Raw genomic sequence first — 26811 nt, forward strand, 5'->3', positions numbered from 1 at the left:
CATGTGCATGTTCTCAGGCTGTCCCCTACTCTGCTCACTCCAGCATTGCTAAAAATAGCAGTGTAGCTGCAACAGCACGGACTGTACGTACTATGACAAAGCTACCAAGCCTGTATTGGTGGATCCCACACTTCCAGGTGGATTCAGTGGCCTCAGAAGCTTGCTAAGGCCCTCAATATGACCTCCCTTTTTCAGTATAGCAGCAAAGGTCACAGCTTATTGAGCTTCTTTCATCACAGGCCAGTATGGGAGGTGGGAAGGTGGAATACTCAGTCTCTGTTGCTCCTTAGAGCTCAGTAGGTGCAGTTTGGCGGAAAGTCTGCTTCCCCTCTCAAGGGGATCTCTGTAAAGCATGGCAGGGAGGGGGGAACCTGGGCCCACCCCCTATGCTGGGTTCCAGCCCAGGGATCCTAATGGTAGCAGCTGTTGGCGGTTTTCCCCTCACCACTGACGCTGCTTTGATTCCCTGGGCCACTTCCCTGTGGTCCCCTTTTCCTAGCTTCACCCTTCCCTCAGGGTTCAGCAATGCTTCCTCTCCTCCAGCTCCTTTCACCTGGGCTTCCCATCAAGGGGGCTGGAAAGGAAAGCTTTTAAGCAGTATGAGTGAGACCTTGATTGGTTCCAGCTGTCTCCATTAGCCTAACAGCCTTAACTCACCCTTTGCCAGTTAATTGTGGCCAGGTGCCGGCATTAGCCAAACGATCTTAACTGGTTAATTGGCATCAGGTGTCTTGATTAGCCTGGAGTAGCCTTTGTTTGGCTATCCAGGGAACAGGGACCTGCTCATTCTGAAGCTGATATACCTGCCTTTTACTACTGTCTTATATCCTTCTGGTCTGAGTCTGTCACAATACTTAGCCGGGGACCCTGGGTATGTACTCAAGTTATGAGTCTATGCTGAATGTATGCTGGCGCATCTTATCTACTATTTTTAGCAAAGCTAGTGTGGGTAAAACTAGCGTGAGTATGTCTACCCAAGCTACAATAACACCTTAGATTTCAGGGTATATAAACCCATACTAGGGTCTTCAGAACACCAGTCTGAGATACTTACTTGTCATAACCACATATTTTGGAACAAAATTCTATGAGAAATTAATAATATAGACAGACTGCTCATGGCACAGGAATTTTTAACACATTATTTTAAAAAGTAAATATAAATTGACAGTCCCTTTAAAATTGTGGTCACTGATGCATCCCTAGAATATAGGGCATCCCCTCAGCTGCATGAACTTCTGGAACGGTGCCTGATCTTACTCGCCAGTGTAACCTGTCACTCTGCATAGTGGACACCATTCTGCTGAGTGCCCTGTCCCACCCCTGCCGGCAACCTCACCTGCATGGTATGTGTGGGTCACTCCCGTGAGGGCAGAGCAACACACTGAAAAATGGCATCCTCCAGGCAACCACGAGGATACCAGACAAAACCCTCTCTGTGGTTTTATACCAGTACTGGAGAGGTACAAACCTTACAAAAACAGAACTGTCTGGCTAAAAACCAGATGAATAACCTGCTTTAAAATGATCCATTGTCGAGTTTTTAAACTTAGCCAGCAGAGATAGTTGGAGAATTTTGATGAAAAACAGACACATTTTTGGTGCCAATATTTGCAGATTTTGGTGTGGTTTATGACTAACTCTGTTATTCAATTCTTTCCCTATTGCCACTGTCTTGCCCATCCAAATACCCAGTCATCGCCCACATTCTTCCCCCTCAGTGAAAACTGGAAATGCACTACATGTGAATGGTTTGCAATTAATATCAGATATATTTTAATTTTCACACTTCATTCTACTGGACAAAGTATGAAATAAAGTAAGAGCTCTTGGTGCCTAAACTGGACTACATTCTATACATTATACACATGCATTTGATTTCCATGTCAAAGTCTGAGACCACAAGTCCACTGCATTCCTCATGTAATTTAGTTTACAGAATTACATTCGTGTCGGCCTTGAAAAATATTGCTGTAATTGTAAAAAATTAGTAAAACAAAATAAAGCATTTTGACCTGGACAATTATACTGAGTCACTACACTTAAATTTTACTTCATTTACATGTGCTGTAGAGACTTGATCCTGCAAGCTACTGAGCATTGTGGCCCAGAGCACAAGAGTAGTCCACTGACTTTGAAAATGTGCTTACATACATAACTGGGTGAGACCACAGAGCACACCAATTTGCAGGATCAAGTCCTGTGCTACAGTCTTAAAGGGTAAGTACTTCAGTGTAACTCCCGCCCCCGCAAAAAACCCCACCCTAACCAGAACTATCACAACATACCACTGTACATATATTCTGAGTAACTTATATAGTATAGTAATTTATTTTACACTTACTGTGAAGTATAGAAAAATAAAATAAAACAAAACACAAGTGACTTTTTGTAAGACAGTATATAAAATCTGGCTCTCTATCCACAATTTTGCTGAATATCAAATTTTCAAAACTGCTTGCTCAGCATAGTTATTAAGATGAAGAGAAATAGTAACAGGGAGACTATGAAGAAAAAATAAATTAACCTCATTCTCATTATATTAAATATAATAATGTATACTACATCCAAATTTGCTCTCAAACAGACAGACATATCCAGAGTAACTCTACTAATTAAAATTGAATTACTCTGGATTTACATCAGTGTAATTGATATGAGAATTTAGCCCTTCATTTCAACAGTTGTTGTTTTTACACTTAATTCTAAATTCCATATAACTAATTAGCAGATGTGAGAAAACCTTATAAAATTTTCATTCTCTTCCTCCTCACATTTAAATTTTTGGTTTGGACTCAAATGTAGAGGCTTAGCAATAATACTGTTGCTCTGATGCTTTGAACTTACTAAAAGCAGAGATCTAGGAATAACAGCTACAGATTAAGTGACAAACTAGTATAGTAATATATTTGCTCTCTTTCTCCACACATCTGACAACCATTTTCACAAATATGACCACTCATGTAGCAAAATATGAAACCACCTTCTGATTATTGTTTAACAGTCTGTTGCCAAATTCAGCTGTCGTCTCACTGGCATAACATGATCTACATTAGCCCCCTTTGTGTTGAACCACATAATTGATTAATATGGGTTGTTGGGGTTTTTTGTTTTTTTGCAGCTTGTATGTATTTAACAACAAATTTAATTCAAACTCTATTCATTTATCCTCCTTTTTGATAACTACCATTTTATGAGATCTGTAAAGATGTTCTGGTCTGATTTATTTGCCAAACTGCTTTTAGTTCAAGTGATTAATAATTATAGTCTTCCCAAATTTTATTTTCTTTCAGGAAGAATGCCGCCATAGTTCTTTCACAGAACATTACTTTTTATGCTACCAATTGTTATGAAAGCATACTTTTAAAAATCAAACTTAGGATATGGTTCATAACTTCAAGTTACTCAGTTTTCAAGAACAGCTTTCACTTTCTCATTTACTTTAGGATTTATGGGAAAATAATATGACACAGGTATGAAGTTATGTTTCTGATTTACAAAGTATATAATTATAAGCATTAGTATAAAATACATCCATAATTATATGCATTATACCTATAATCAGAGAACAACAATAATATAATTATCTGAAGGAAAGTTATTCAAAAACAATGTCAAGAGTTCAAACTGATGTTTGATCTGCTTTAAAATTGCTATGATTATAGAAAGCCTCCAAATTCTCCATATCTAGTGGTATAGTTCAGTTCCAGGTTATGCAAGCTTTTCCTGAAGCAAAGAGGCTAACCGTCCTCTTGGGCTGTGATTGTGATGGCACATGGTGCCACAAATGGTCCACAGCCAGAGCACACACCCAGCAGTGAGCCGTGTTGGTGAGAAAAGGGGAGCATTGTCTGAGTACCTCAATGAGCCAATTAAGTGCATCTCTTCGGCAACCTCTGCTGGTGAAGCTGTTATAGAAACCTGGCTTGTAAATTAAAGCCTCTTTCCATTACAAGTATCCCCAGTGGAGGATTGTGATGAAAACAACAGAGCTGCCCTTCTGGGAGGATGACTCCCACCCCCTACATGCTCTCTAAGGCCAACAGTGTCAGCTGTTTGTTCCCAAGCCAGATTGTGATGGATCCAGATGACTGACAAAAGACTCCTGGAACTTGAATCTACTGCCTTCATGATGATCATGGCCAAAAATGAAGCTGCAGACAGATAAATAAATTTACAGCTACAGGCTGCAACTTTACTAATTTTAAGATTAGTGAGGCAGAGGAGGAGGTGAGTTGACTTACCCTCTTACAAACCACCAGACACTAACTGGGTCCTTAGTTAGCTAAAATGGCCTCATGCTATACAACCAAGGAATGAGAGCTGGCTTCCTTAGCCAACATCCCCAATACTCAATTCATGATTCAACACACTACTGAATCCCACCACCCTTCCCTGATGAGGAGGAATGAGGGTACAGACAAGGAAAAGCTCTATCTGCAAAGACTTGAGACCTCTAATACCACAGAGACTAATGGGGTTTACCACTCTTTCCTAGATCCCACACTAAGGTCAAGCAGCTGGCCCCCTGAAGCCTCTTACCAATGCTGGACATTGGCTGCAAGCTGCAACAGTATTTACTGACATTTATTACCTTCTTCATCCCCATTTTTGAGGGGTGAATACTATCTTCACCCACTCTGATTCCAGCCTGGTGTGAAGAAAGTGAAAAGACTCAGACACGCTGCCTATCTTGGAAAAAGAAATAAATTCCTTTCTGGCCCCACATAGTGATCAGGTTAGAGGAAACCCAGCTCTTTATAACTACACCAGGGCTGGGCTGGCAAGGCAGCAGTCACTAGCAAGAGAGGCTGCTGTGTACCCAGAAATGCTTATGCACGTGAGGAGGGAAATAACTGGAGCCTACCAGTTCCCTCACACTCCCTGAATTGGCCAGTGGTTGACACACACAGGTAGAGATTCAAATCTGCTCTCCCCAGCACCAGCCCCTGCCTGTACATAATCCCCATGCACGTTCCAAGATGGAGAAGAGGAAAGGTAGTGGGCAGCCCTGGTGCCAGAATACACAACCTCATCTTCAACCAGGACCCAAGGAGTAGCCATTCCTCTGCCAGACTGATCAAACACCCCATGCCTTCCCTGATAAAATGGAAAGGGGCAATCTCCTCTCTTAACCGTAGCTTTTACAATCACAAATTACACATTGTCTAGCAATTCAATATACATTTCCACAATTTGTAATAGGAATTATAGTATTTCATGGTATGAATGAGAAATCTTGTTTCATTTCTGAAAGGGGAACAATGAAGGTTCCTTAATGCACTTCCTAGATTGGGTCAGTGAAATGGGTTGGTCTGGCCAGGCATTAGCCTCAAGGAGACATGCTATATCATAGTTTTTGATAAAGGAGTCTGTTGTGCTGTGAATCACTTTGAAAAGTTAATGGGATTTACCAACTCTTGTTAATAGTCACCTAACATTTTTAAATGTCAGACAGAAAACTAATTTTTTGAATGTCATATGGGAATTTTTAATTAAATTAAATTTCTAATCGTCCGAAGACTGCTCAATTATTTCATCGCCATTTTGACTTTTTTATGACATCTGTTAAGGAACAGGAAAAGTAGAACAATGCTTTTGATACCTATATTTCAAAGCTCAATCTTGAGAAAAATAGATTCAGAATAAGAAGTGCGTAATGCCTGGTGGCCAACGTGAGCTAAAAGGTAAGTTAGAGCAGTAGTCAAGTGTGAACAGATGGTCAGGTACCTGGGATGTCAATCAGTATAAGAAGCAGGCTGGAGCAATAGTTGGAGTTCTTTCAGGGATCAGTAACTGGAAGATCCAAACCCAGGGACTAGGTCAGCAGGATAGGAGGCTAGGTTGGGTAAGATGGCAAGGCAGGGCTGGGCGAGGCATCAGGGCGGCAAAGTAGGGTTGGGCGAGGCGGCATGGCAAGGCAATGGTCTGTTGCTCAGACAGTTTCGTCTTCCTGTTGGGGTCTTTATATAGTGCTGGTACTCAATGAGAATGTTGTCTACCCAGCCAATAAGGGGCCTGGGGCATGGCTGCTGTGGGTCTGTAGACTGTAGCACTAAATCTGTTGGTCGGGGTGGTGGTTTAGTGCACTGTGATGGCAAAGCAGCTAAGGATTTGACTGATCTGCTACAGCGTTAAAAAACCCAAACATCAAAAGCTACTCAATCTATCCATGGTTACTTGATCAACATCTCCCAAACACTTTTGGATAAATATAGAGGTATGAATGCTTTGAGAGATGGTGATAGATAAGATTTACTATACTATTACGATCAAAGTATCTTAACCAGGTTGAACTCCACATATACTTACTATGATTGGGATTTTCAAAGAAGCCTACAGGAGTTAGGTCTCTAAATCACACTGAAATTTAATGGGACTGGGTGCCTAATTCCCCAAGGCTACTATGAAAATCCTAGCTTATGTGCTGTAAATCCTGAAGGAAAACAAATGTCTCTGATTCTTTTGTGCTCACAGGAACCAAAAGATGAGGCAGAGCCCATGCAAAATTTTAAACCCTTTGAGGTATTAGCTGATGATGAGAGCTCAGAAGAGTAGTTGTCATGTGAACGGTTGTCAGTCCTTTGAATGAAGTATTATCCTCTATAGGAAGACTATGGTGTGGCTTTTGTACCAAATCCTGCATCATGATATCCCCCATCCAACTTAGAATCTCACCAGGACAATTCTGAAACCACCTGCCACACATATTCTAGGTTAACTGAGGAATACCTGAACAAAATAAAACCTACATTGAAGAAGACAAAATAAATATTGATGAAAGATACTCTGATCCAACCCCTCATAAAGAATACCTACTTGGAAACTTCAGAGATGTAGAGCTACTGAGAAAACATTTAAAATCAACCTTAAATGCTATTACCTACAAAACAGTGGCACTATACTTCAACATACCTGAGACTTCACCAAGTGATGGAAATATGATGCTACTAGATTTCTACATATTATACGTGTGGCTAAGTCATTCATTGAAAGTTCATCCACCACTATACATTATCTGTCATGTTCTTTGTCTGTTCTTGTGATGTCTGACAATACAAGTCACTGGGGAGACAAGGTGAGTGAGGTAGCATCTTTTATTGGACCAACTTAGTGAGAGAGACACACTTTTGAAGCCACACAGAGCTCTTCTTCAGGTCTGGGAAAAGTACTTGCAGCACCCCAGCAAAATGCCAGGTCCTTGCATTATGACCTGACCTAGCATTTTGCTGTGGTGCTCGAAATACCTGTCCCAGACCTGAAGAACTCTGTGTGGCTCAAAAGCTTGTCTCTCTCACCAACAGGAGTCAGTTCAATAAAAGATATTACCTCACCGGCCTTGCTTCTCTAATGTCATGGGACCAACATGGCTACAACTAGACTGCATAATACATGTCACTGGCTACTGAAGATGTTAGGTTTCTGTTTCTGTAACATATGTTCTCAGTTGATTTCAGATACTACCAATGGTTTTATTTTCTAGTACTTATTTTCAACTGGTAAAACAATTTCTAAAGTAGCTTTAAATAAACCTTTAAGAAATGCATATACATATGTGTATTTAGTAGTGAAAAATATCTATTAAGCAATTACCATACATACTAATTTGGATTTTGTAATTTTTGCAAATTTTCATTATATTAAATATACTGCACTAGTCTAAAATTATTACTAGGGAAAATTATGAGAATAATTTCTTGAAATAGGTAATTAACTTTTTCCATATAAAATGTGTCTTAACAACACATATATCATATCTAGTATTTAAAAAATTGTTCCTAACTATTTATTGTCAGACAGTTCCCTCTGTGGTGGGGCAGATTCTAACCCCAGTCTGGAAGAGGTTAAAGAGATCCTCTGGGCACAATAAGCCTCAACCTGGTGCACCTGTGAGGCTTGTCAAGCCTGGAGATGGGCAGATCTTTAAAAGGGAGGGTCTCTCTCAGTGCAGGGCAGCACTCTGAAGGACTCCCCAGCCTCTGGCTGTCATCCAGGGTGTCAAGGTTCCTCCCCCACTCTGAACTCTAGGGTACAGATGTGGGGACCTGCATGAAAACCTCTTAAGCTTACTTTTACCATCTTAGGTTAAAACTTCCCCAAGGTACAAATTAATTTAATCCTTTGTCCTTGGAATATCCACTGCCACCACCAAACTCTAACTGGGTTTACTGGGAAACATAGTTTGGACACGTCTTTCCCCCCAAAATCCTCCCAACCCTTGCACCCCACTTCCTGGGGAAGGTTTGGTAAAAATCCTCACCAATTTGCATAGGTGACCACTGACCCAAACTCTTGGATCTGAGAACAATGAAAAAGCATTCAGTTTTCTTACAAGAAGACTTTTAATAGAAATAGAAGTAAATAGAAGGAAAGGAATCACCTCTGTAAAATCAGGATGGTAGATACCTTACAGGGTAATTAGATTCAAAACATAGAGAATCCCTCTAGGCAAAACCTTAAGTTACAAAAAAGACACACAGACAGAAATAGTCATTCTATTCAGCACAGTTCTTTTCTCAGCCATTTAAAGAAATCATAATCTAACACATACCTAGCTAGATTACTTACTAAAAGTTCTAAGACTCCATTCCTGGTCTATCCCCGGCAAAAGCAGCATATAGACAGACACAGACCCTTTGTTTCTCTCCCTCCTCCCAGCTTTTGAAAGTATCTTGTCTCCTCATTGGTCATTTTGGTCAGGTGCCAGCGAGGTTACCTTTAGCTTCTTAACCCTTTACAGGTGAGAGAATTTTTCCTCTGGCCAGGAGGGATTTTAAAGGGGTTTACCCTTCTCTTTATATTTATGACACAGGGAAAAGACTTGAGAGTTTTGGCTGCCCAGGCCCTCTCAGAATGGAGAAAGATCAGTACATTTCCATTTTCTTTTTCCTCTCTTTGGGTTCCTGAAGGCTGAAGGAGCATACTGACTTTGTTTGGACTGCTTTAATTCTCTGCCTGCCCACCTGCCCTAACAGGCGACACCTTGAGCAGCACTAAGGGCTGTGCTCTGCACTCAAACAGGAAGCATTGCCCACCCTTCTCCCTAAAGGGATGCTAGAGAGGAGTAGCATACTACACCTCCCACAAAAATTGGACTTGATTTTTTGTTGGTAATAATGAAAGATGATTACAGGTAAATGTTGTATTAATCAGACAGTTATTTACCTTGTAAGTAATTCCGTATACTATGTAAGCTGAGGTCTTATGGTTGTCATATAGATAACATCAGCCACTTATTTCTAGAGTGACCAGACATCCCATTTTTAAAGGGACAGTCCCCTATTTAAGCCCTCCTGTTGGTCCCGACTTTTTCTTTAAAAATAGCAAATTGTTCCATATTTTCTGTCTCCCCCACATCAGTACAGGCGGCTGCACACCCACCAGCGGTGAGTCGGGGATTATCCAGGTCCGAAGACGGAGGTGGGTGTGCAAGTCTGGTGGCGGAGCAAAGCTATGGTGTGTGGGGCCAGCCGCTCCCCCTGCTGGTTCATTAGCGCAGTCCCTGCTGTGTGCTGGCTCCCGGCTAACAGGGCCCCATTCCCCCTACTGTTTCCAGCTGGCACTGGCTGTGAGCTAGCACTGGCGGTGGCTGGTGAGTGCGGGCAGGTGCCAGATTGTGTCGCCTCTGCTGCCCACCCATTGGCCCTTTACATGCGTCCCTTCTAGCTGTCCTTTCCCTGTTTTGCCCCTTCTTTTTAATATGCTGCTCCTTCATAGCCCCTCCAGTGGGGCGAGTCCACACAGCGCAAGGAGGGGGAGAACCAGTCCTCAGTCAGAGTGCTCAGCTCGCCAGCAGGCTCCTTCCTTCCCAGCTGGGCTGGCATCCCAGAAAAGTCCAAGACCCTCCGGGCCCAGGGCACTGGCCAGGACGAGCTGAGCCCTGCATGCGCCAAAGCCCCGCATAGCACTGGCATGGGAAAGCCTCTTCACCCCTCAGCTAAGCTCTGGAGTGGCATGGGGGTGGGAGGAAAGTGGGCTCCAGAGCAGCCCCCTGGGGTGGAGACTTAGCACCCTCTTCAGACACACCCCTGCCCCCAGGGAGCGAGGGGGTTCTTCCTTCCTCTGCTGAGCCACCTCTCTGGCTCAGTGTGCTGAAGCCCCTGAAGTCAGGTTCCCTGGGATCTGGTGCACAACACATCCTTAGGGCTTAACCCCTTCCTGCTTGTGCTGTAACTGGGAGACAGGAGGCGCCTGGGTTATGGAGGTGTTAGCTGCCTTTCAACACTGTGCAGGCAGGAAGGAACAAGCTGCTCCCAGCCACAGGGGAGCAGGGATTGGGGGAGGAAGGGGTGAAGAGATGAGCTCTGCAAAGACATGGATCAGGTCATCCCTGCTCCCCCTCCTCTGCGACCGGAAGCAGCTCCTGTCCCTTCCCTCCCGCACAGTACCAAAAGGCTGCTGCTGGCCGCATTCTGGTGTGAACCCTGGCAGAAATCTGGGGAGGGAGAACATGTGACCTGCATACTCCCGCCGCTCACATGTTGAATCAGGAAGACATTGCGCCAGGTACCAGGAGAGGCAGGTCTGTCCCAGGGGCCCAGCCAGGAATAGAGGGTGGAGAGCGCCAGGGAGGAAGGGTTGGGTCAGTCAGTCACCCCCCATGTGTAAGAGAGGTATATGGGGGTTTGTGTGTGTGTGTGACCTCTCCCCTTTAAAGCCTTAAAGATAAGAAAGTAAATAAAAAAGAATCGAACTATGCAGTGTTTCTTTTTAACAGGGGCTCAGTCAACTTGATGTTAGTTTGAACATTTGTACTGCATAGTTCTAATTGATTGCTGTTGAACCCTCTTGAATACGAGTAATTTTACCAGGTGTCCCATATTCAGCATAGGGAAATATGGTCACCCTACTTATTTCTACTTAAGTAGTGGGGATGGACTAGGATGAATTAAGGGGAGGGCACTGTATGTAAATGTTAGGATACAAAGAGAGCAAGCTTTCACTTCACAATTTCTTTCATTGACTTTGAGCCAAATTCTGAGGTGTTTATTTAGGTTTTACTGAATCCTTATTCAGGAAAACTCCCACTTAAGTAAAGGAGAATTTTACTGAAAAAATACTAAGTAGCAACCTCAGGATTTGGCAGCAGGGTGTTTTTTTTTTTTTTTAAAATAAAAACTACATTTAGTACAGAGTGGAAGCCAGATTTATTTTCTGCAGTTGGACAACTTCGGCTGAAAGACAGCTCTCCTCTTATTCTATAGTGAAGCTGCTGGTTGCAAGTTTGTATTGTTTTTACAAAATAATGAAGAATTAAGAGAAAGGCAGCTTCTTTTATTTAGAACTATTATCCTGCTGCTGCATTGTTAAATGTATCGTGTAGCTTTTAAACTCCCTCAACATAGTCAAAGTTTTCTTTTTTCCCTTATAGCAGCTCACTGGCTTTTAATATTTTAACAGAACATTTTCAAAACTTCATAAGAAATGCACATGGAAATCACATCAAAAGAAAATGGATTTTTTGCCCACTTCTCCCTAAACAGTTTTTTTTCCTAGCTGCCAACGGAGTGCAAAGTTTTGCATATTAAAACAATAACTTTTTCTCCCAGCTGCAGAATATCTGTTAAGCATCCGATTTAAATAAAGAATGACTAAACCCATTGAAGTGGGATTATGGTTGGAAAAATAACTGTAAAAATGGCAGGTTGTTATTGAGTTTGTCTGCTTCCATTAAGTTAACCAAGTTACCCCTGGTTTATTGACAAAACCAGGATTTTACTATTGTCAGCAGTGACAAGCCAATAGAACTGAAAAAGAACAACACTTTAGAACTGTATGAAACTCACTGGCTTCACTTTGCAGGGATTCACTGGTTTTGATCCATATGGCTACACAAACCTTGAGTTACACTTGGAATTTTGGGTTCAGATGAATCTTAAATCTGAAAGTGACATTCAGCCAAAAGATGTCCGTTTTACTGTATCAACGGTGTGAAACTGCAAATCTCACATGATTTGATCCAAAATCTTAAATCCGCCTGAAAGGTCTGTAAACATTTTAAATAAACAGGTCTGAATTTAAAAGGTGAGAGGCTCAGACGTCACAACTCAGTCACTAGCAACCCTTAGTACAACCCTCCTCCCTCTTCTCCAAGATTTTGTGAAAATCATTTTCTGCCACTGAACAATATACAAGTTCACATTGATAATGGAGTGTTTCAGAGGGAGAATGACAAACACTAAAAGTGATAAATGATTAAAGCCATTTTAAATATTTTACAAAATATACATAGGCAAGACACATGTAGTCCTATTTTTCAACTCTTTCATTAAAGCAAATGGTTGACTTCATTGTCACTATAAAACTCTTGTTTTAAATTGCAACCTGCACAGACCTACACAGTCTATATCGCTAAGTCCACCCAGCAATAGTACAGTTTCTAGTCTCATCCAATATTCATTTCATTTTTCAGGCTATTTTGTGTATCTCTGCATTGCCTATAATCACGATGCATTCAAGACTGTCTTAGGCAATGATATGAAACTGTTCTTTTTGCTTATTTTTAAAGTGCTGAACTCATGATGCAAGTCACCATATACCCAGAAATGAAATTACTAAATACTAATTATTTAACAAACAAGTCAGGAGAAGGGAGTATGGCTGGGAGGGAGGGGGGACCTGAATTCTAATTGTATGAAGCCAAACCACAGTATCAGTTCTATATTTTTCTAGGGAAAGCTTCCTGCAGCAAAGCAGTGCAACTGTTATTCTATTCATAGAACTCATCAGCATCCATTACAAAAGCCAGTTTTCCTCATTTGCTTACAAACCATACAGAAAGTAGCTCTTCTAGATGATAAAATGAATATTCTTCTAAAGAACTTGAGAAAAACATTAGCCACGGAAAAACAAAAGCACATCACTAAAATATTTAATTCAAAGGCAAAAAATGCAGACAAAAATAAATCTATGCAGGCTAATCTCAGTATCATTATTTCAGAAATGCTAAATAATGAACTATTCAAGCTTTACATATTTAAATGGTTTATAAAATACAAGCCATTTTATTCAATGAAACAGTGTAATAATTATTCCAAGCTGATTAATAACATATTATGTTTTTGATGGTTAAAGGAAATATTTACCTAATAATCCAAAAATTGATTAATCAATTTAAAAAAAATTCATGAAAGCCTAAGCTTACTAATAATGTGCATTCTGCAAGGGTGGAAGGCACTGCAAATAGATTTGTCCTGTTCTGCATAGCTCTAGTACAAAAGCTGGTTGAAGTTTTGCATTGAATCCAACTCTATCTGAGTGCCAGTGTGGGAAACAGATTACAGCAGAATAAAAACCACATGAGAGAGAGTGTGAAAGATGGTAGTTAATGAATGGTTATAAATAAATGTTTAAAGTTAGCAAACGAGGGCTTATTTTTAGTTTACATTACTGAATTTAAATGAAGCCCCAGAATATTGGGTATTTTTAGCCCAAAAGGTGAACTTGTGTGGTCTCTTTATAAATTTGTACAATATTCCATACAGTGGAAGTTATATATATTGTTAATGCAATGCCACAAAACTAAACCTTGAAAACTATCTTACCAGAGCTGCACACTTCACATCCAGGGTTCTTTCAGGTGCACAAGGTACACTATTAATCTCCAAGGAAAACCACACTTTGCAACATGAAGCATTTCCTCCTGCGTCAAACAAAATAGAAAAGAGTGTTTTTTAGACATCTGTTCTGGAGACAATGTGTGAAATCTTAGCTCCATTCAACTCAATGGAAGTTTTGAATTAAGTGTGGCCAGGATTTCACATATTAATATTTGTAATTAAACTGAGGCATCATTCCAAGAAAATCACAAACCAGTATAAGTATTGCCAATCCATTGCATTCCTTGTTACTGTATCTTGATTCAATTTGGTAATATGATTAACAGATGTAATCTGAACTGAAATATCACTTTTAAAAATTAACTTATGCAGAAAAAGGCTAAAAAGTGTCAGACTATGTGCATTGCTTAAACACAATCCAATAATAATTAGAATAATCTTTGCATTAAAAGGCTGTTCTACTGTATTAAACAAAAGTATTAAAGAACAAAAACCACCTAGAATAAAATTTTTACCTTAGCAGGGACAGTCCTCCCTTGCAAAGTCTACACAGCATATTTTGTTAAACAGTTGCATCAGATTTTGCCTCAAGTTTTCAAACAAGGTGACCTTAGTTTTAAGTGTTGTGACAATGTTTAAATCAGAGACATTAGCACCTGTCAAATGTATGCATCAAAACATTCCACTATAGGAATTGCCATATTGGGTCAGACCAATCATCTAGACAGTTTTCTTTCTCTGACATTGGCCAGTACCACGTTTTGCAGAGAAAGATGCACGGAACTTTGCAGTAGGCAGTTATGGAATAAAATGGCCATAGGAAAATATTTTTCCAAAACCCCGTTAAATAGAGTTTGGCCTATTTTCTGAAATATGATGGTTTATATCACATCTAAATCTTTTGTATCTCTCCACCTACATGGTCCAGAAGGGAGCAAAGAGAGAGAATTAGGCATTCTGCTGCTATCTAGAAGAGAAACAAACAGTACCAGAGTCTTGGAAGCTGTCTTCCTGCACAATCAGGAGCGGGAAAAAAACTATTGATTATCTCTTGGTTCACATATTAGAGATCACTTAGCAACTATAAATATTAGAAACTTGATTTAAAAATAGGAACAAATTCTGCAGAAATTGATGGGTTAAAAGGATAACACATTTACAAGGAAAGCTTGATGCTCACCACTGTTAAGTGAACAAGTGATTTGTTAAATCCTGCTTGGAGTGTACTATGCTGCTAGGGCCAGCAACAGGAGAGTGGATCCTTCCATTAACTATTGCAAGCAAGGTCAAGCACTGCCCCAACTCTGCATCTGAAGTGACTGGCAGCAGAAAGGCCCACACTCCCCACTGAAGATGTTTTTTTATAAATGCATGGAGTTTAAGGCCAGAAGTGACCCATAGATAAGCTAACCTGATCTGTATATCTCAGGCCATTAAATTTCACCTAATCATCCCTATATTGAGCTCATTAACTTGTGTTTGTCTATAGGATATCTTCTAGAAAGGCATCCAGTCTCAATCTGAAGCCATCAAGAGATGGAAAATCCACCACTTATCTTGGTAATTTGTCCCAATGGTTAATCACATTGACTGTTAACAATTTGTGCCTCATTTCTAAATAGAAATGTCTCTTCCTTCAGATTCCAGACATTGGATCTTGTTATGCCTTTCTCTGCGAGCTTAAAGTGCTCTCTAATAACTGGTATTTTCATCCTGTGAAGGTACTTATACACTGTAATTAAGTCATCACCCAATCTTCTTTTTTATAAATGAAACATATTGAGCTCTTTAAATCTCTCACTATCATGCATTTTCTTCAGCACTTGCATCATTTTCATGGCCTTTTCCTGCACTCTCCAAGTTTTTGATAGCCTTTTTAAAATGCTGATACCAGAACAGTATGCAGCAATCCAGTATCAGTCTCACCAATGCTATATGCGTAGGCAAAATTAATGTCCTAATCCTACTCACTACTCCTCTGTATATACATCAGACGATCACATTAGCCTTTTTTGCCAGAGCATTGCAGTAGGAGCTCATGTTGAGTTGCCTGTCCACTCCAACCCCTAGATCCTTTTCAGAGTCATTGCTTTCTACAATACTGTTCCCCATTCTGTAGGTATGTCTTGTTCCTTGATATATAAGTTTGCATTTGGATGTACTAATACATGTTTTGTTTGAAGGGACCCAGCTTCCAAGCAATCCAGATAGCTCTGTATGTCTCCTTGTTCTCATGATGTTGTAGCAACCAGGCAAGGTACTAACAAACTTCAACAGGACTTTATTTTTAAAGTGGAAACCTCTTTACCAAGCTGCTGCTGCACCCTCGGTACCTCTCACTCTGCCTTCTCAACTCCCCCCCACCTTCCTGTTTCCTGTCCTTTCAGACTCCCAACCCAGCCAGTGCTCCCAGTTCTAATAATTACAAGCAGCATCTAAACACCACACATGATTAATTTGGGATAGGGACTCCATCTATCTTCATGTCAATCACAAATTTAATCAGCAGTGACTTTATATTTATGCTGAGATTACTGAGAAAATGTGGAATGATGCTGGGTCTAGAACTGATCCCTGTGGAACTCCACTAGAAACGTCCCTATTCTATTATGATTCCCCTCTGACTACTTTTTGAGATATTTCAGTTAGCAAGTTCTTCATACATTTAACATGTGCTCTATTAATACTGCATAGGGATATTTTTTAAAAATCAGAATAACAGTCAAACGCCTCCTAAAAGTGTAAATATATTAAATGTATGTAGTTACTTTTACCAACCAAACTTGTCATCTCAACGAATAAAATAAGGTTTGACAAGACCTATTTTTTCATAAACTCTTGCTGTCATTAATTATTTTTCTATCCTTTACAGTTGAATCCTGTTTAGCTTTTCCATTATTTTGCCTGGGATTGGCTAACTGGCCTATATTTACCCAGGTCATCCCACCTGCCTTTCTGAATATTTGTATAACATTAACACTTTTCCAGTCTTCTGGAATTTCCCTGGTATTCCAATATATATTACAAATTAACATCAGTGGGACAGAAATCTTCTCAGCCAAATGCTTTAGGACTCTTTGGTGCAAGTTACCTTAGCCTGCTGATTTAAAAATGTTGCCTAGTAGATTAGATTTAATACTCTCTTTGGTTACTAATGTACTGCAAAGTATTTAAGCATCCTTCTTCTTTCCAAATGCATAACAAAAACATTGAGTGAACAATTGTGGCTTTTCTGCTTTACTATTAACAATTTTATCACCTCCATGTAGGAATGGTCTCATACCATTGCTAGGAATTCTTTAGGTCCTAATATATTTAAGATCCTTCTTATTTTTCTTAGGCCTGAAGTCACAGATTTTTTCCATGCTGTCTTTAGCTTCCCTTATCAATTATCTGCATTTCACAACACTGGTGACCCTGACATGATTGTGGTGTGATTACTGCTGTCTGTTGCTAGTGCTTCTGTTCTTGGAGCTCTGGTGTTATGCGCATTAGAAGAGAGTGTAGTGTGTTGATTCCCCAGACCTCGATGCTGTTCACAAAGAAAACCATAGGCTTGGTTCAGTGGTGAAGGTTTATTGTTGATGAAGCGTGGTACTAGCACCACAGCTCAATCATTACAGGTACACTAATACATGTATGCTCACAACAATGGTACCAGCTCAATCAGCAAAACATTAAATGGTCCCCTAGGCTAGCATAAAGATGCCCCTCCTATGACTTCTCCTTTTATACATTGATAGAAACAAGTTACATATTACATTCCATATGTTGCTAGTTACTACCCTTGTACCTACTAGTTTTAACAAAACATCCTCATCCATTATCCGGTCATCCCATTCCTATCTTACAAGTGGTCAGTGTGCTCTTGTACCATCTCTTGGGAATTTGTTGACGTAGTTACTTGATAACTCTGGGTGTTCTAGAACCATCCTCTCAGGTCATGAATGTGCTTACTTGGTTAGCTAATACCTAGTATTTGGTTATTTTGCCAAGGCCAGGCCTACTATGGTTCACAGCCTTTGGTTCATACTGTTTATGCCAAGGGCTTAACACTAAACTTCTTCTCATCAGTGAGAATATCCACTTCCTCTTGCTTGTTACCCAGATTCCCAGCACTGATATTTAAGCAACTGAAAATTTTCTTCTCTTCACTTTATTTGTCCCATCTGTCCAATTTGTCGGTGACACAATGAATTTGAGTTTGTAATGCAATTACCTCCTTATCACCCCACCTTTACATTATTAGTTTAATGCCATCCTGGCTGCTCCAACAAGTCTCCAACAAAGATTAGTCTCCCTGTCTATGAAATGTGGGACATCCCATTCATACAGCTCTGTCCCCCATTGGAAAGTGGACAATGCACCAAAAAATTCAGACCTTTAGCTTTACACCATTCACAAAGCCAAAAGTTCATCTCCACTATTTTCTGCCTTCTCCATTCTCTCACCCGTGTGTTGCAAACCATCTACATTAGTGCCCCAACCCATCTTTCCCACTGAATGGAGTCTATAAAATGTAGATATAACAGCCCTATGAATGTACTAACTCCCAGTGCCTACACTGGCACTACACACTCCAGCTGGGTGGGTGTGAAAGCACAAGACCCAGCATGGGGAATTACACTGTGTGGGAAGTGGAGAGTTTTAACTATATTTCACATGAGCAATTCAGTAACTTCCTGTTAAAAAGGTATTTTCTGTTGTGTTTTTTGCAGGCTGGCCTGTACTCAGGGAGAACAAAGTTGAGTAGCCTTTTCCTGCAAGAATAACTTCTTAAGATTTTCTGTGTCTTCTGCACAGCCATTTGTAAAATTTTAAACATAATTGTAAATACATAATTACATAGTCACATAATTACAAAGTAATGATATTATAGATATATAACTGCATCCTAAGAAAAATGAATTGCAGGAGTTACTAAACTGTCACTTACAATTAAAGGAGCAGCAACTGGATGCTGAAAAGATGATTTTCGTGTCACTAGACCTCATCTTTTCTAATTTTCTACAGAACACAGGTTTAGCCTTGGTTAGCACTTGCCTTGAATTCTAAGTTTTTCTTTCTTTGTTTTTGTTTTGTTTTTTGTTTGTTTTTTGTTTTAGTTTTTTTTATTGGTAACAGAAATATCTACACTTAATGATTTCATTCTATAGAAAAAATACATTAATTGAACATTAAATTTCATGGTTAAGTACTCAAAAGTCAGGAAATTCCAAAATTAAGGTTGGGTGTGCAACTATCATTTGAATTCAATGGTTGGAGGACACGAAAAATGAAGCGTGAATCAAACAACTTCTATCCTTACCCCTCCATAAGCAGTAAAATTGAGTGAAGATTAAATTCACCGCCTCTTTCCGTTCATCTAATACCACCTATGACTAGGATGAAATCAATAAAACAATATGTTGTAACTTTTATGTTCATGACTTTTTTGAAGAAAAGTGTTTATTAAAATGTAACTCAAATTCTATATTCTGTCTATCACGAAACTGTGTCACATACCAATCCTAACTGAGAACAACCAACTATGTGATTTGTATGACACATCAGACACTTTTCCTTTCCTGTCAAGCAGATTCCCTGTCCTGGGATAACCATGTTCTTTTGAACAATATGGGCAATATATTCAGCCTCAGAAAGAATAAGGTGCAGTGGCCAGGTAGAAAGCAATAGAATGGGAAGAAGAGAGTTTTTAGAAGTGCTCAATTCTAAATCTCTGCAGTCCATCTTTCTAGAACTATACACTCTAAGAAGTAGTGATTTTTTTTAACTGTGAATTTGTACATGTTCATACCCTTTTTGACTTCTATAATTTTTAAATACACTTTGCAAATACTATGACAACTCAGCAAGAACTACTTACGCACTAAGTTTTACAGTTTGTCTGGTTTTGTGATTTAGGTGTTTTTACATATATTTCTTTCATAATTATATATATAGATATATATAGCGTTAGCAGTTCCCCCCACTGCTAAAGACATTTTTTTATTCACCATCCTTAGTACAAAAAACTTATCAAAACATTCACCTTTCCCCAGACATGGAAAGTTTCAGTCGAAAAGGTGACATTTTCAGACATCTATGAGCAAATCAAAACAGGGGTTCATAATAGAAAGCATTCTGCAATAATACAGACATACATCTGTGTGTGTGTGCTCATTTATAAACTTTTGACATTTTAAATATATTTGATATCTTTCCTCATGACTTAGTGATAGTACTTTGAAGTATTATGAGATAAACCTGTGTTTGATTTTAGTCTCATTCTCTGTTGTCTCACTCTCTGGGGCTTCAAAAAATCCCTAACTTGCCTGCATACAACCACAGGGCTATGATCTTGTCAGATCTCATAACATAAGCAAGATTAAGCTTGGTCAATACTTGGATGGGAGACTGCAAAGGGTAAGAAAACGAATGCACATCTTTTGAGCATAGGTGTGCATCAGTGCTAGTATTTAATCTCCTACATACCTTCTTTCTGTCCCGGTTACAACTTTTCATTCTTCATAATCAATAGGGTTTGGCACTTGTTCATGGAGTCAGGGATTTGACATTAATATTAGGTGTTCAAGGCAACTGGTGCACATGCCAGCTCAGCTTCATTTATTCACCAACAGTGGCAATGTAACTCCATCACTTCAAGAGATCTTACTTTCTGTAAAGCTAAGGGTTATTTTCAGAATACAAAAAGCTGTATGCTTTTCTACAACAAACTCACATCCCATGTGTGGCAGAAATCACCTGGCTAGTTTCATATTATATTTCCACAAGAGGTCTGTAATACTAACTGTGACATACCCCCCGCATGCCAGGAAAGGGTTAATCCCACACTATGGGTGAAGAAAGTTCTGCCCCTCAGACTGTGCTGGGCATGCTCCAACTGCTGAGCTAGTATAAAGGATAGCAGCCCAGCTCAGTCTGGGCTGACCACCCAGGAGGAAGGACGTTTGGTGGAGGCTCCAGCCCAGGAGCGGTTACAGCCCTTGCCTGTGAGAGCCGGAGATCCCGAGACCCAGACTGGAGACCTGTTGCCATCGGAGTCACCTGCGCTAAGGAGTCTGGAGACCCAGATGTCCTGTGGACTGCAGCATCAGGAAGCCTTAGAATCATAGAATCATAGAATATCAGGGTTGGAAGGGACCCCAGAAGGTCATCTAGTCCAACCCCCTGCTCGAAGCAGGACCAATTCCCAGTTAAATCATCCCAGCCAGGGCTTTGTCAAGCCTGACCTTAAAAACCTCTAAGGAAGGAGATTCTACCACCTCCCTAGGTAACGCATTCCAGTGTGTCACCACCCTCCTAGTGAAAAAGTTTTTTCCTAATATCCAATCTAAACCTCCCCCACTGCAACTTGAGACCATTACTCCTCGTTCTGTCATCTGCTACCATTGAGAACAGTCTAGAGCCATCCTCTTTGGAACCCCCTTTCAGGTAGTTGAAAGCAGCTATCAAATCCCCCCTCATTCTTCTCTTCTGCAGACTAAACAATCCCAGCTCCCTCAGCCTCTCCTCATAAGTCATGTGTTCTAGACCCCTAATCAACAAAATGACCCCAAATCATTTTGTTGCCCTTCGCTGGACTTGCCTTGTAGCAAGTAACCCAGGGAGGGAGGGAGTAGTTTCTCCCACTTGTGTAAGGTCAGCGTGTTGCAGTTGGATTCCCCGCTGACTCAGTGGAGGACCACTCTGCCACTGTTAGGGCCCTGCCACTGTTAGGGTCGGGACCCGGTGGACACCCTACTCCAGCCACTACCCCCTCTGGTGGCAACCCCCAGATCTGTCCACTAGGCCACACAGCCCTGCACACAAGGACCACTGTATTGACTCTTGACTACTAGGCCACGCTGCCCTGTACCTGCAGGCTGCTATATTGATTCTGGCTGCTAGGCCACGCTGCCCTGTATCTAAGGGCTGCTGTATTGACTCTGGCCATTAGGCAATGCAGCCCAGAACCCAGGGGCTGCTGCTTTTACTCTGACCCTTGGACCTCATCATGGTGAGGCCCAAGACAGTTGGGTAGACTGTAACTGTGGTGTCAGCAACCCCAAAGGGAGATGGGGTGTGCACACACTGCCACACTAACAAGCACTCTTCTTTGATTCTGAACTTGTCTGCTATAACTCAGAAAAAGAAATGGAAGTTGCATGAAATCCTAAGAACGTATATTTGTGTTGTCCTTCAAATTGAAGGAATTTATCTCAACCTTTAAAATCAAGGCCATTATAGGAAGTAAAAAATGTGTTTAGTTTCTAAAGATTAATTTGAAAAAAATGTTTAGAACACCTCCATTATAAGGTGTCATAAATATAAAAATTTCAACTATATTTAAACACCATTCCAGTTAAATTTACACATGGATATCAGGGTCTCATTAAAGAAGCCACTACAACACTCACTACCTATTAAAAAGTCTCAAGAGATACACTCAAGGGGCCAGATCCTCAGCTACCGTAATCTGTCATAGCTCCACAGACTTCAGTAAAGTTATGGCGATTTACAGAAGCTGATGATCTAGACCAAGGGATTTTGATCACCCAAAAACAATGACCAAGATTTCCAAAAGTGATTGGTAATTTTGAGTGCCCATCTTGAGACACCATACATAGTTTTGTAGAGGGTAGGTACTCTCTCTGCTATTCAGTACAAAATGAATATTTATGGTGTAACTCTACTTATACAAGTGTTATTTCAGTTATTAAGATAACATATTTTAGTTATTCTTATTTAATGTTATATTTATTCATTTTCTGAGTTTTTATAAATTTATCAACTAAAACAAAGCATAATATAAAATTCAGTGGGTAAACCCAAGGTAGCCTTACAAACAGTACACCAGAATCAAATTACCCTCAGGGAGAACAAAGTAACATCATGGGCTAAACAACTTTTTGTTCAGATGCTGTAGTGCTGGGCACCAGTATAAGAACCTACATCGGTAGATGTGACTGGTCCAGAATAAAATAAGCTATTTCCAGGAATGCATAAAAAGAATGCAAATTTCCTGAGCAAGACAAACTTAACTCAGAAAATGTGGATGATGGAAATGTATGTATAAAAATAAATGCATTCCAATCGATGAGGGGCAGGTGATTTCACTTAGTGATGTAATTTACAGTAAGAAAGAACCATTCTGCAGTCATTTCCATGCATTTTGGAAGTGTCTGAAAGCAGTTTGTTGATCATAGGGAAAGCATGTCAGTGTATTCTCACGGATCCACTCCTGCAGCTAGTGGGAGATTGGGGCTTGGTCTACACTAGGACCTGTCTGTATAACTAGGTCACTCAGGAATGTGGAAAATCCATGTCCCTGAGCAATGTAGTTATACCGACCTAACCCCTTGTGTAGACAGTGCTATGTCGAAGGGAGGGATTCTCCTGTCAACATAGCCACCACCTCTCAGGGACATGGAGTACCCTACGCCAATGGGAGAAGCTCTCCTGTCAGCATAGGTAGCATCTTCACTAAGTGCTACAATGATGCAGTTATGCTGCTGCAGCACGGTCAGTATAGATGAGGCCTGGGTCCCCAGAAGATTCCTTCCTCTCTCCTCACCACATTTTCTCAACAGAAGTAGCCATATACGTTTGGGTGCACTCAAAAATATCTCCTCGTTCATGTTCTTCAAAATGCTTAAGCAGCTCCCACATATAGTGGTGCAATCACAGAAGCCAGGACTTTGTTGAGGGGGATGAAAGTCTCAGGAAAGGAGAACTTCAAATTGGAGCAGAGGGAAATGATTTCATACTTGGAACCCTCATTCCAGATGAGGTCATAGTATCCTCTCATACTGAGGATACTTCTGTTATTAGGAAGTACTGGGGGATTCAATCATTAGAAATATAGATAGCAGGGTTTTGATGACCAGGAGAACTGCACAGTCAAATGCCTGCCAGGTGCACAGGTTACAAACCTCTCTCGAGACATCAAGACAGATGTATGTGCAATGCTGGGTAAGAGCCGGTGATTGTGGTACAAGTAGTTACCAATCACACAGGGAATGGTAGGAGAGAGGTCCCAGCAGCCAAATTTAGGCTGCTAAGAGATTAAAGTCCAGGATTTCTATGATAGCATTCTCTGAAATGCTGCCAGTTCCATGAGCAGGATCAGTTAGACAAGCAGAACTGCAGGGTCTCAATGCATGGATTAAATGATGGTGTTCGGAGGAGGGATTTAGGTTTATTAGGAACTGGGGAGCCATTAGGGAAAGGAGGAGCCTACACAGGAAGGATGGACTCCCACATCAACCACGGGTGGCCAACCTGTGGCTCCAGAGCCGCATGTGGCTCTTCATAAGTTAATATTCGGCTCCTTGCACAGGCACTGACTCCGGGGCTGGATCTACAGGTGCCAACTTTCCAATATGCCGGGGAATGCTCAGTGCTCAAACCCCTGCTCTGCCCCAGGCCCTGCCCCCACTCCACCCCTTCCCCCGACCCTGCCATGCCCTCACTCTTCCCCCACCCCACCAGAGCCTCCAACGCATTACGTAACAGCTGATTGCAGCAGGCGGGACGCGTGGGGAGGGAGTGGGAGGCACTGATTGGCGGGGCTGCCGGCAGGCAGGAGGCGCTGCAGGTTGGAGTGGGGGGAGCTGATTGGGGGCTGCTGACATATTAGTGTGGCTGTTTGGCAATGTACATTGGTAAATTCTGGCTCCTTCTCAGGCTCAGGTTGGCTGACCCTGACATAAACCAAAATGGGACACATCCCTTAGAGGAGGATTTGTTAAAGGGAATACTAAACAACTAATTGACAAATTTTGTAAGTGCTTGCATTTAAATGCTAGAAGTCTAAGCACTAAGAAGTGTGCATAGGATCTTGTCCAAAAGGTGAATATAGCTGAACTGCTCAGTAATAGTGATCATAATGTAATTATCTTTAACATCCTTGCAGGGGAAAGTATCAAAGAAACCCACCACCACACCATTTCATTTCAAAAAGAGGAACTACACAGAAATGAGACAACTAGTTAGGTGGAAATTACAACGAACGGTTACAAGAGTGAAAAGCTTGCAAGCTGCATAGAAGCTTTTTAAAAACACCTTAATAGTCTCCAAATATATGTATACCCCAAATTAAAAAAACAAACAAACATAAGAGGACCAAAAAATGCCACCATGGCTAAACAACATAGCAAAAGAGGTGGTCAGAGACAAAAAAAAAGACATCTTTTAAAAATTTGGAAGTCAAATTCTACTGAGGAAAATAGAAAGGAACAAACTCTGGCAAGTCAAGTGGAAAAGTATAAGTAGGCAGGCCAAAAGAATTTGAAGATCAGCTAGCAAAAGGCATAAAAAGCAAAGCAGTTTTTTTAAGGACATCAGAAACAGGAAGCATGCCACACAATCAGTGGGACCACTGGATGATAGAGATTCTAAAGGAGTACACTAGGAAGACAAGGCTGTTGCAGACAAGCTAAATGAATTCTTTGCATTGGTCTTCACTGCAGAGGATAGGACGAGATTCCAACACCTGAGCCATTCTTTTAATGTCAAATCTGAGGAACTGTCCCAGATTGAAGTATCAATAGAGGAGGTTTGGGAACAAATTGATAAATTAAACAGTAACAAGAAGTCACCAGGACCAGATGATATTCACCCAAGGGTTCTGCAGGAACTCAAATATGAAATTGCAGAATCACTAACCATGGTATTTAACCTGTCACTTAAATCAGCCTCTGTACCGCATGACTGGAGGATAGCTAATGTAACACCAATTTATAAAAAAGGCACCAGAGGCTATCCTGGCAATTACAGGCTGCTGAAGACTAACCTCGGTACCAGGCAAACTGGTTGAAACTATAATAAGGAACAGAACTAACAGACACATATGTGGACATCATATGTTGGGGAAGAGACAACACAGCTTCTGTAAAGGGAAATCATGTCTCACCAATTTATTAGAATTGAGAGGTCCAACAAACATGTGGACAAGGGTGATTCAGTGGATATAGTGTACTTGGACCTTCAGAAAGCCTTTGACAAGGTCCCTCATCAAAGGCTCTTAAGCAAACTCAGCTGTTTTGGGATAAGAGGATAAGAGGTTTCCTATCTTGTAACCAGATAAGAGGTCCTCTCTTAACTGGTTAAAAGATAGGAAATGAAGGATAGGAATAAATATTCAGTTTTCACTGTGGAGAAAGGTAAATAGCAGGGTCCCCCAAGGATCTATACTGGGACCAGTGCTGTTCAACATATTCATAAATTATCTGAAAGAAGGAGAAAACAGTGAGGTGCCAAAGTTTGCAGACCAAAGTCCAAAGCTGACTGAACAGTTACAAAGGGATCTCATGAACCTGGGTGACTAAGCGACAAAATGGCAGATGAAATTCAACGTTAGTATATACTAAGTAATGTACATTGGAAAACGTAATGCCAACTATAAATACAAAGTGATGGGCTCAAAATTTGCTGTTACCACTCAAGAAAGAGATTTTGATGTCATTGGGGACAGGTCTCTGAAAATATCTGTTCAGTGTGCAGTGGCAATCAAAAAAAAGCCTAACTGAATGTTAGGGAACCATTAGAAAAGGGATAGATAATAAGAAAGAAAATAATAATGCCTCTATTTAAATCCATGCTATGCCCACACCTTGAATACTGCATGCAGTTTCAGTTGCTCCATCTCAAAAAAGATATATTAGATATACTGCTTTGCCAAAAGTACAGAGAAGGGCAACAAAAATGGTTAGGGGTATGGAACAGCTTCCATATCAGATTTAAAAGACTGGGGGTGTTCAACTTCTAAAGAAGACAACTAAGGAGGGATATGATAGAGGTCTATAAAATCATGACTGGTATGGAGAAAGTAAATAAGGAAGTGTTATTTATCTGTTCACATAACACAAGAACCAGGGGTCACCCAATGAAATTAATAGGCAGCAGATTTAAAAATAAACAAAAGGAAGTATTTCTTCGCATGATGCACAGTCTTCCCGTGAAACTCATTGCTAGGTGATGGTTATACTTTTGGCCTTCACAACACGTTAAAAAATTAGTAAGCTCATGGAGGATAGGTCCAACGGTGATTAGCTAAGATGGTCAGGGACGCAACCCCCTATTCTAGGTGTCCCTAAACTTCTAACTGCCAGAAGATGGGACTGGACCAAAGGAGAGGGACCACTCGATAAATTGCCCAGTCCTGTACATTCCCTCTGAAACATCTGGCACTGGCCACTGTTGGAATACAAATACTAGGGTAGAAAGACCAGTGGTCTGACCCAGTACCGCCCTTTTTGTGTTCTTAGGA

General features: G+C 40.7%; 1 protein-coding gene across 1 annotated transcript in view; it reads right to left on the bottom strand.

The window, feature by feature from the left end:
- Positions 1–26811, bottom strand: part of CFAP47 (cilia and flagella associated protein 47) — a 627152-nt gene that overhangs the window by 174327 nt on the left and 426014 nt on the right. Inside the window, exon 52 of the mRNA XM_077807214.1 lies at positions 13545–13642. Coding sequence (XP_077663340.1) covers positions 13545–13642 — 98 coding nt within the window. The remainder of the gene's footprint in view (positions 1–13544; positions 13643–26811) is intronic.

Source organism: Eretmochelys imbricata, chromosome 1 (assembly GCF_965152235.1).
Source record: "Eretmochelys imbricata isolate rEreImb1 chromosome 1, rEreImb1.hap1, whole genome shotgun sequence".
Classification (NCBI taxonomy): domain Eukaryota; kingdom Metazoa; phylum Chordata; order Testudines; family Cheloniidae; genus Eretmochelys; species Eretmochelys imbricata.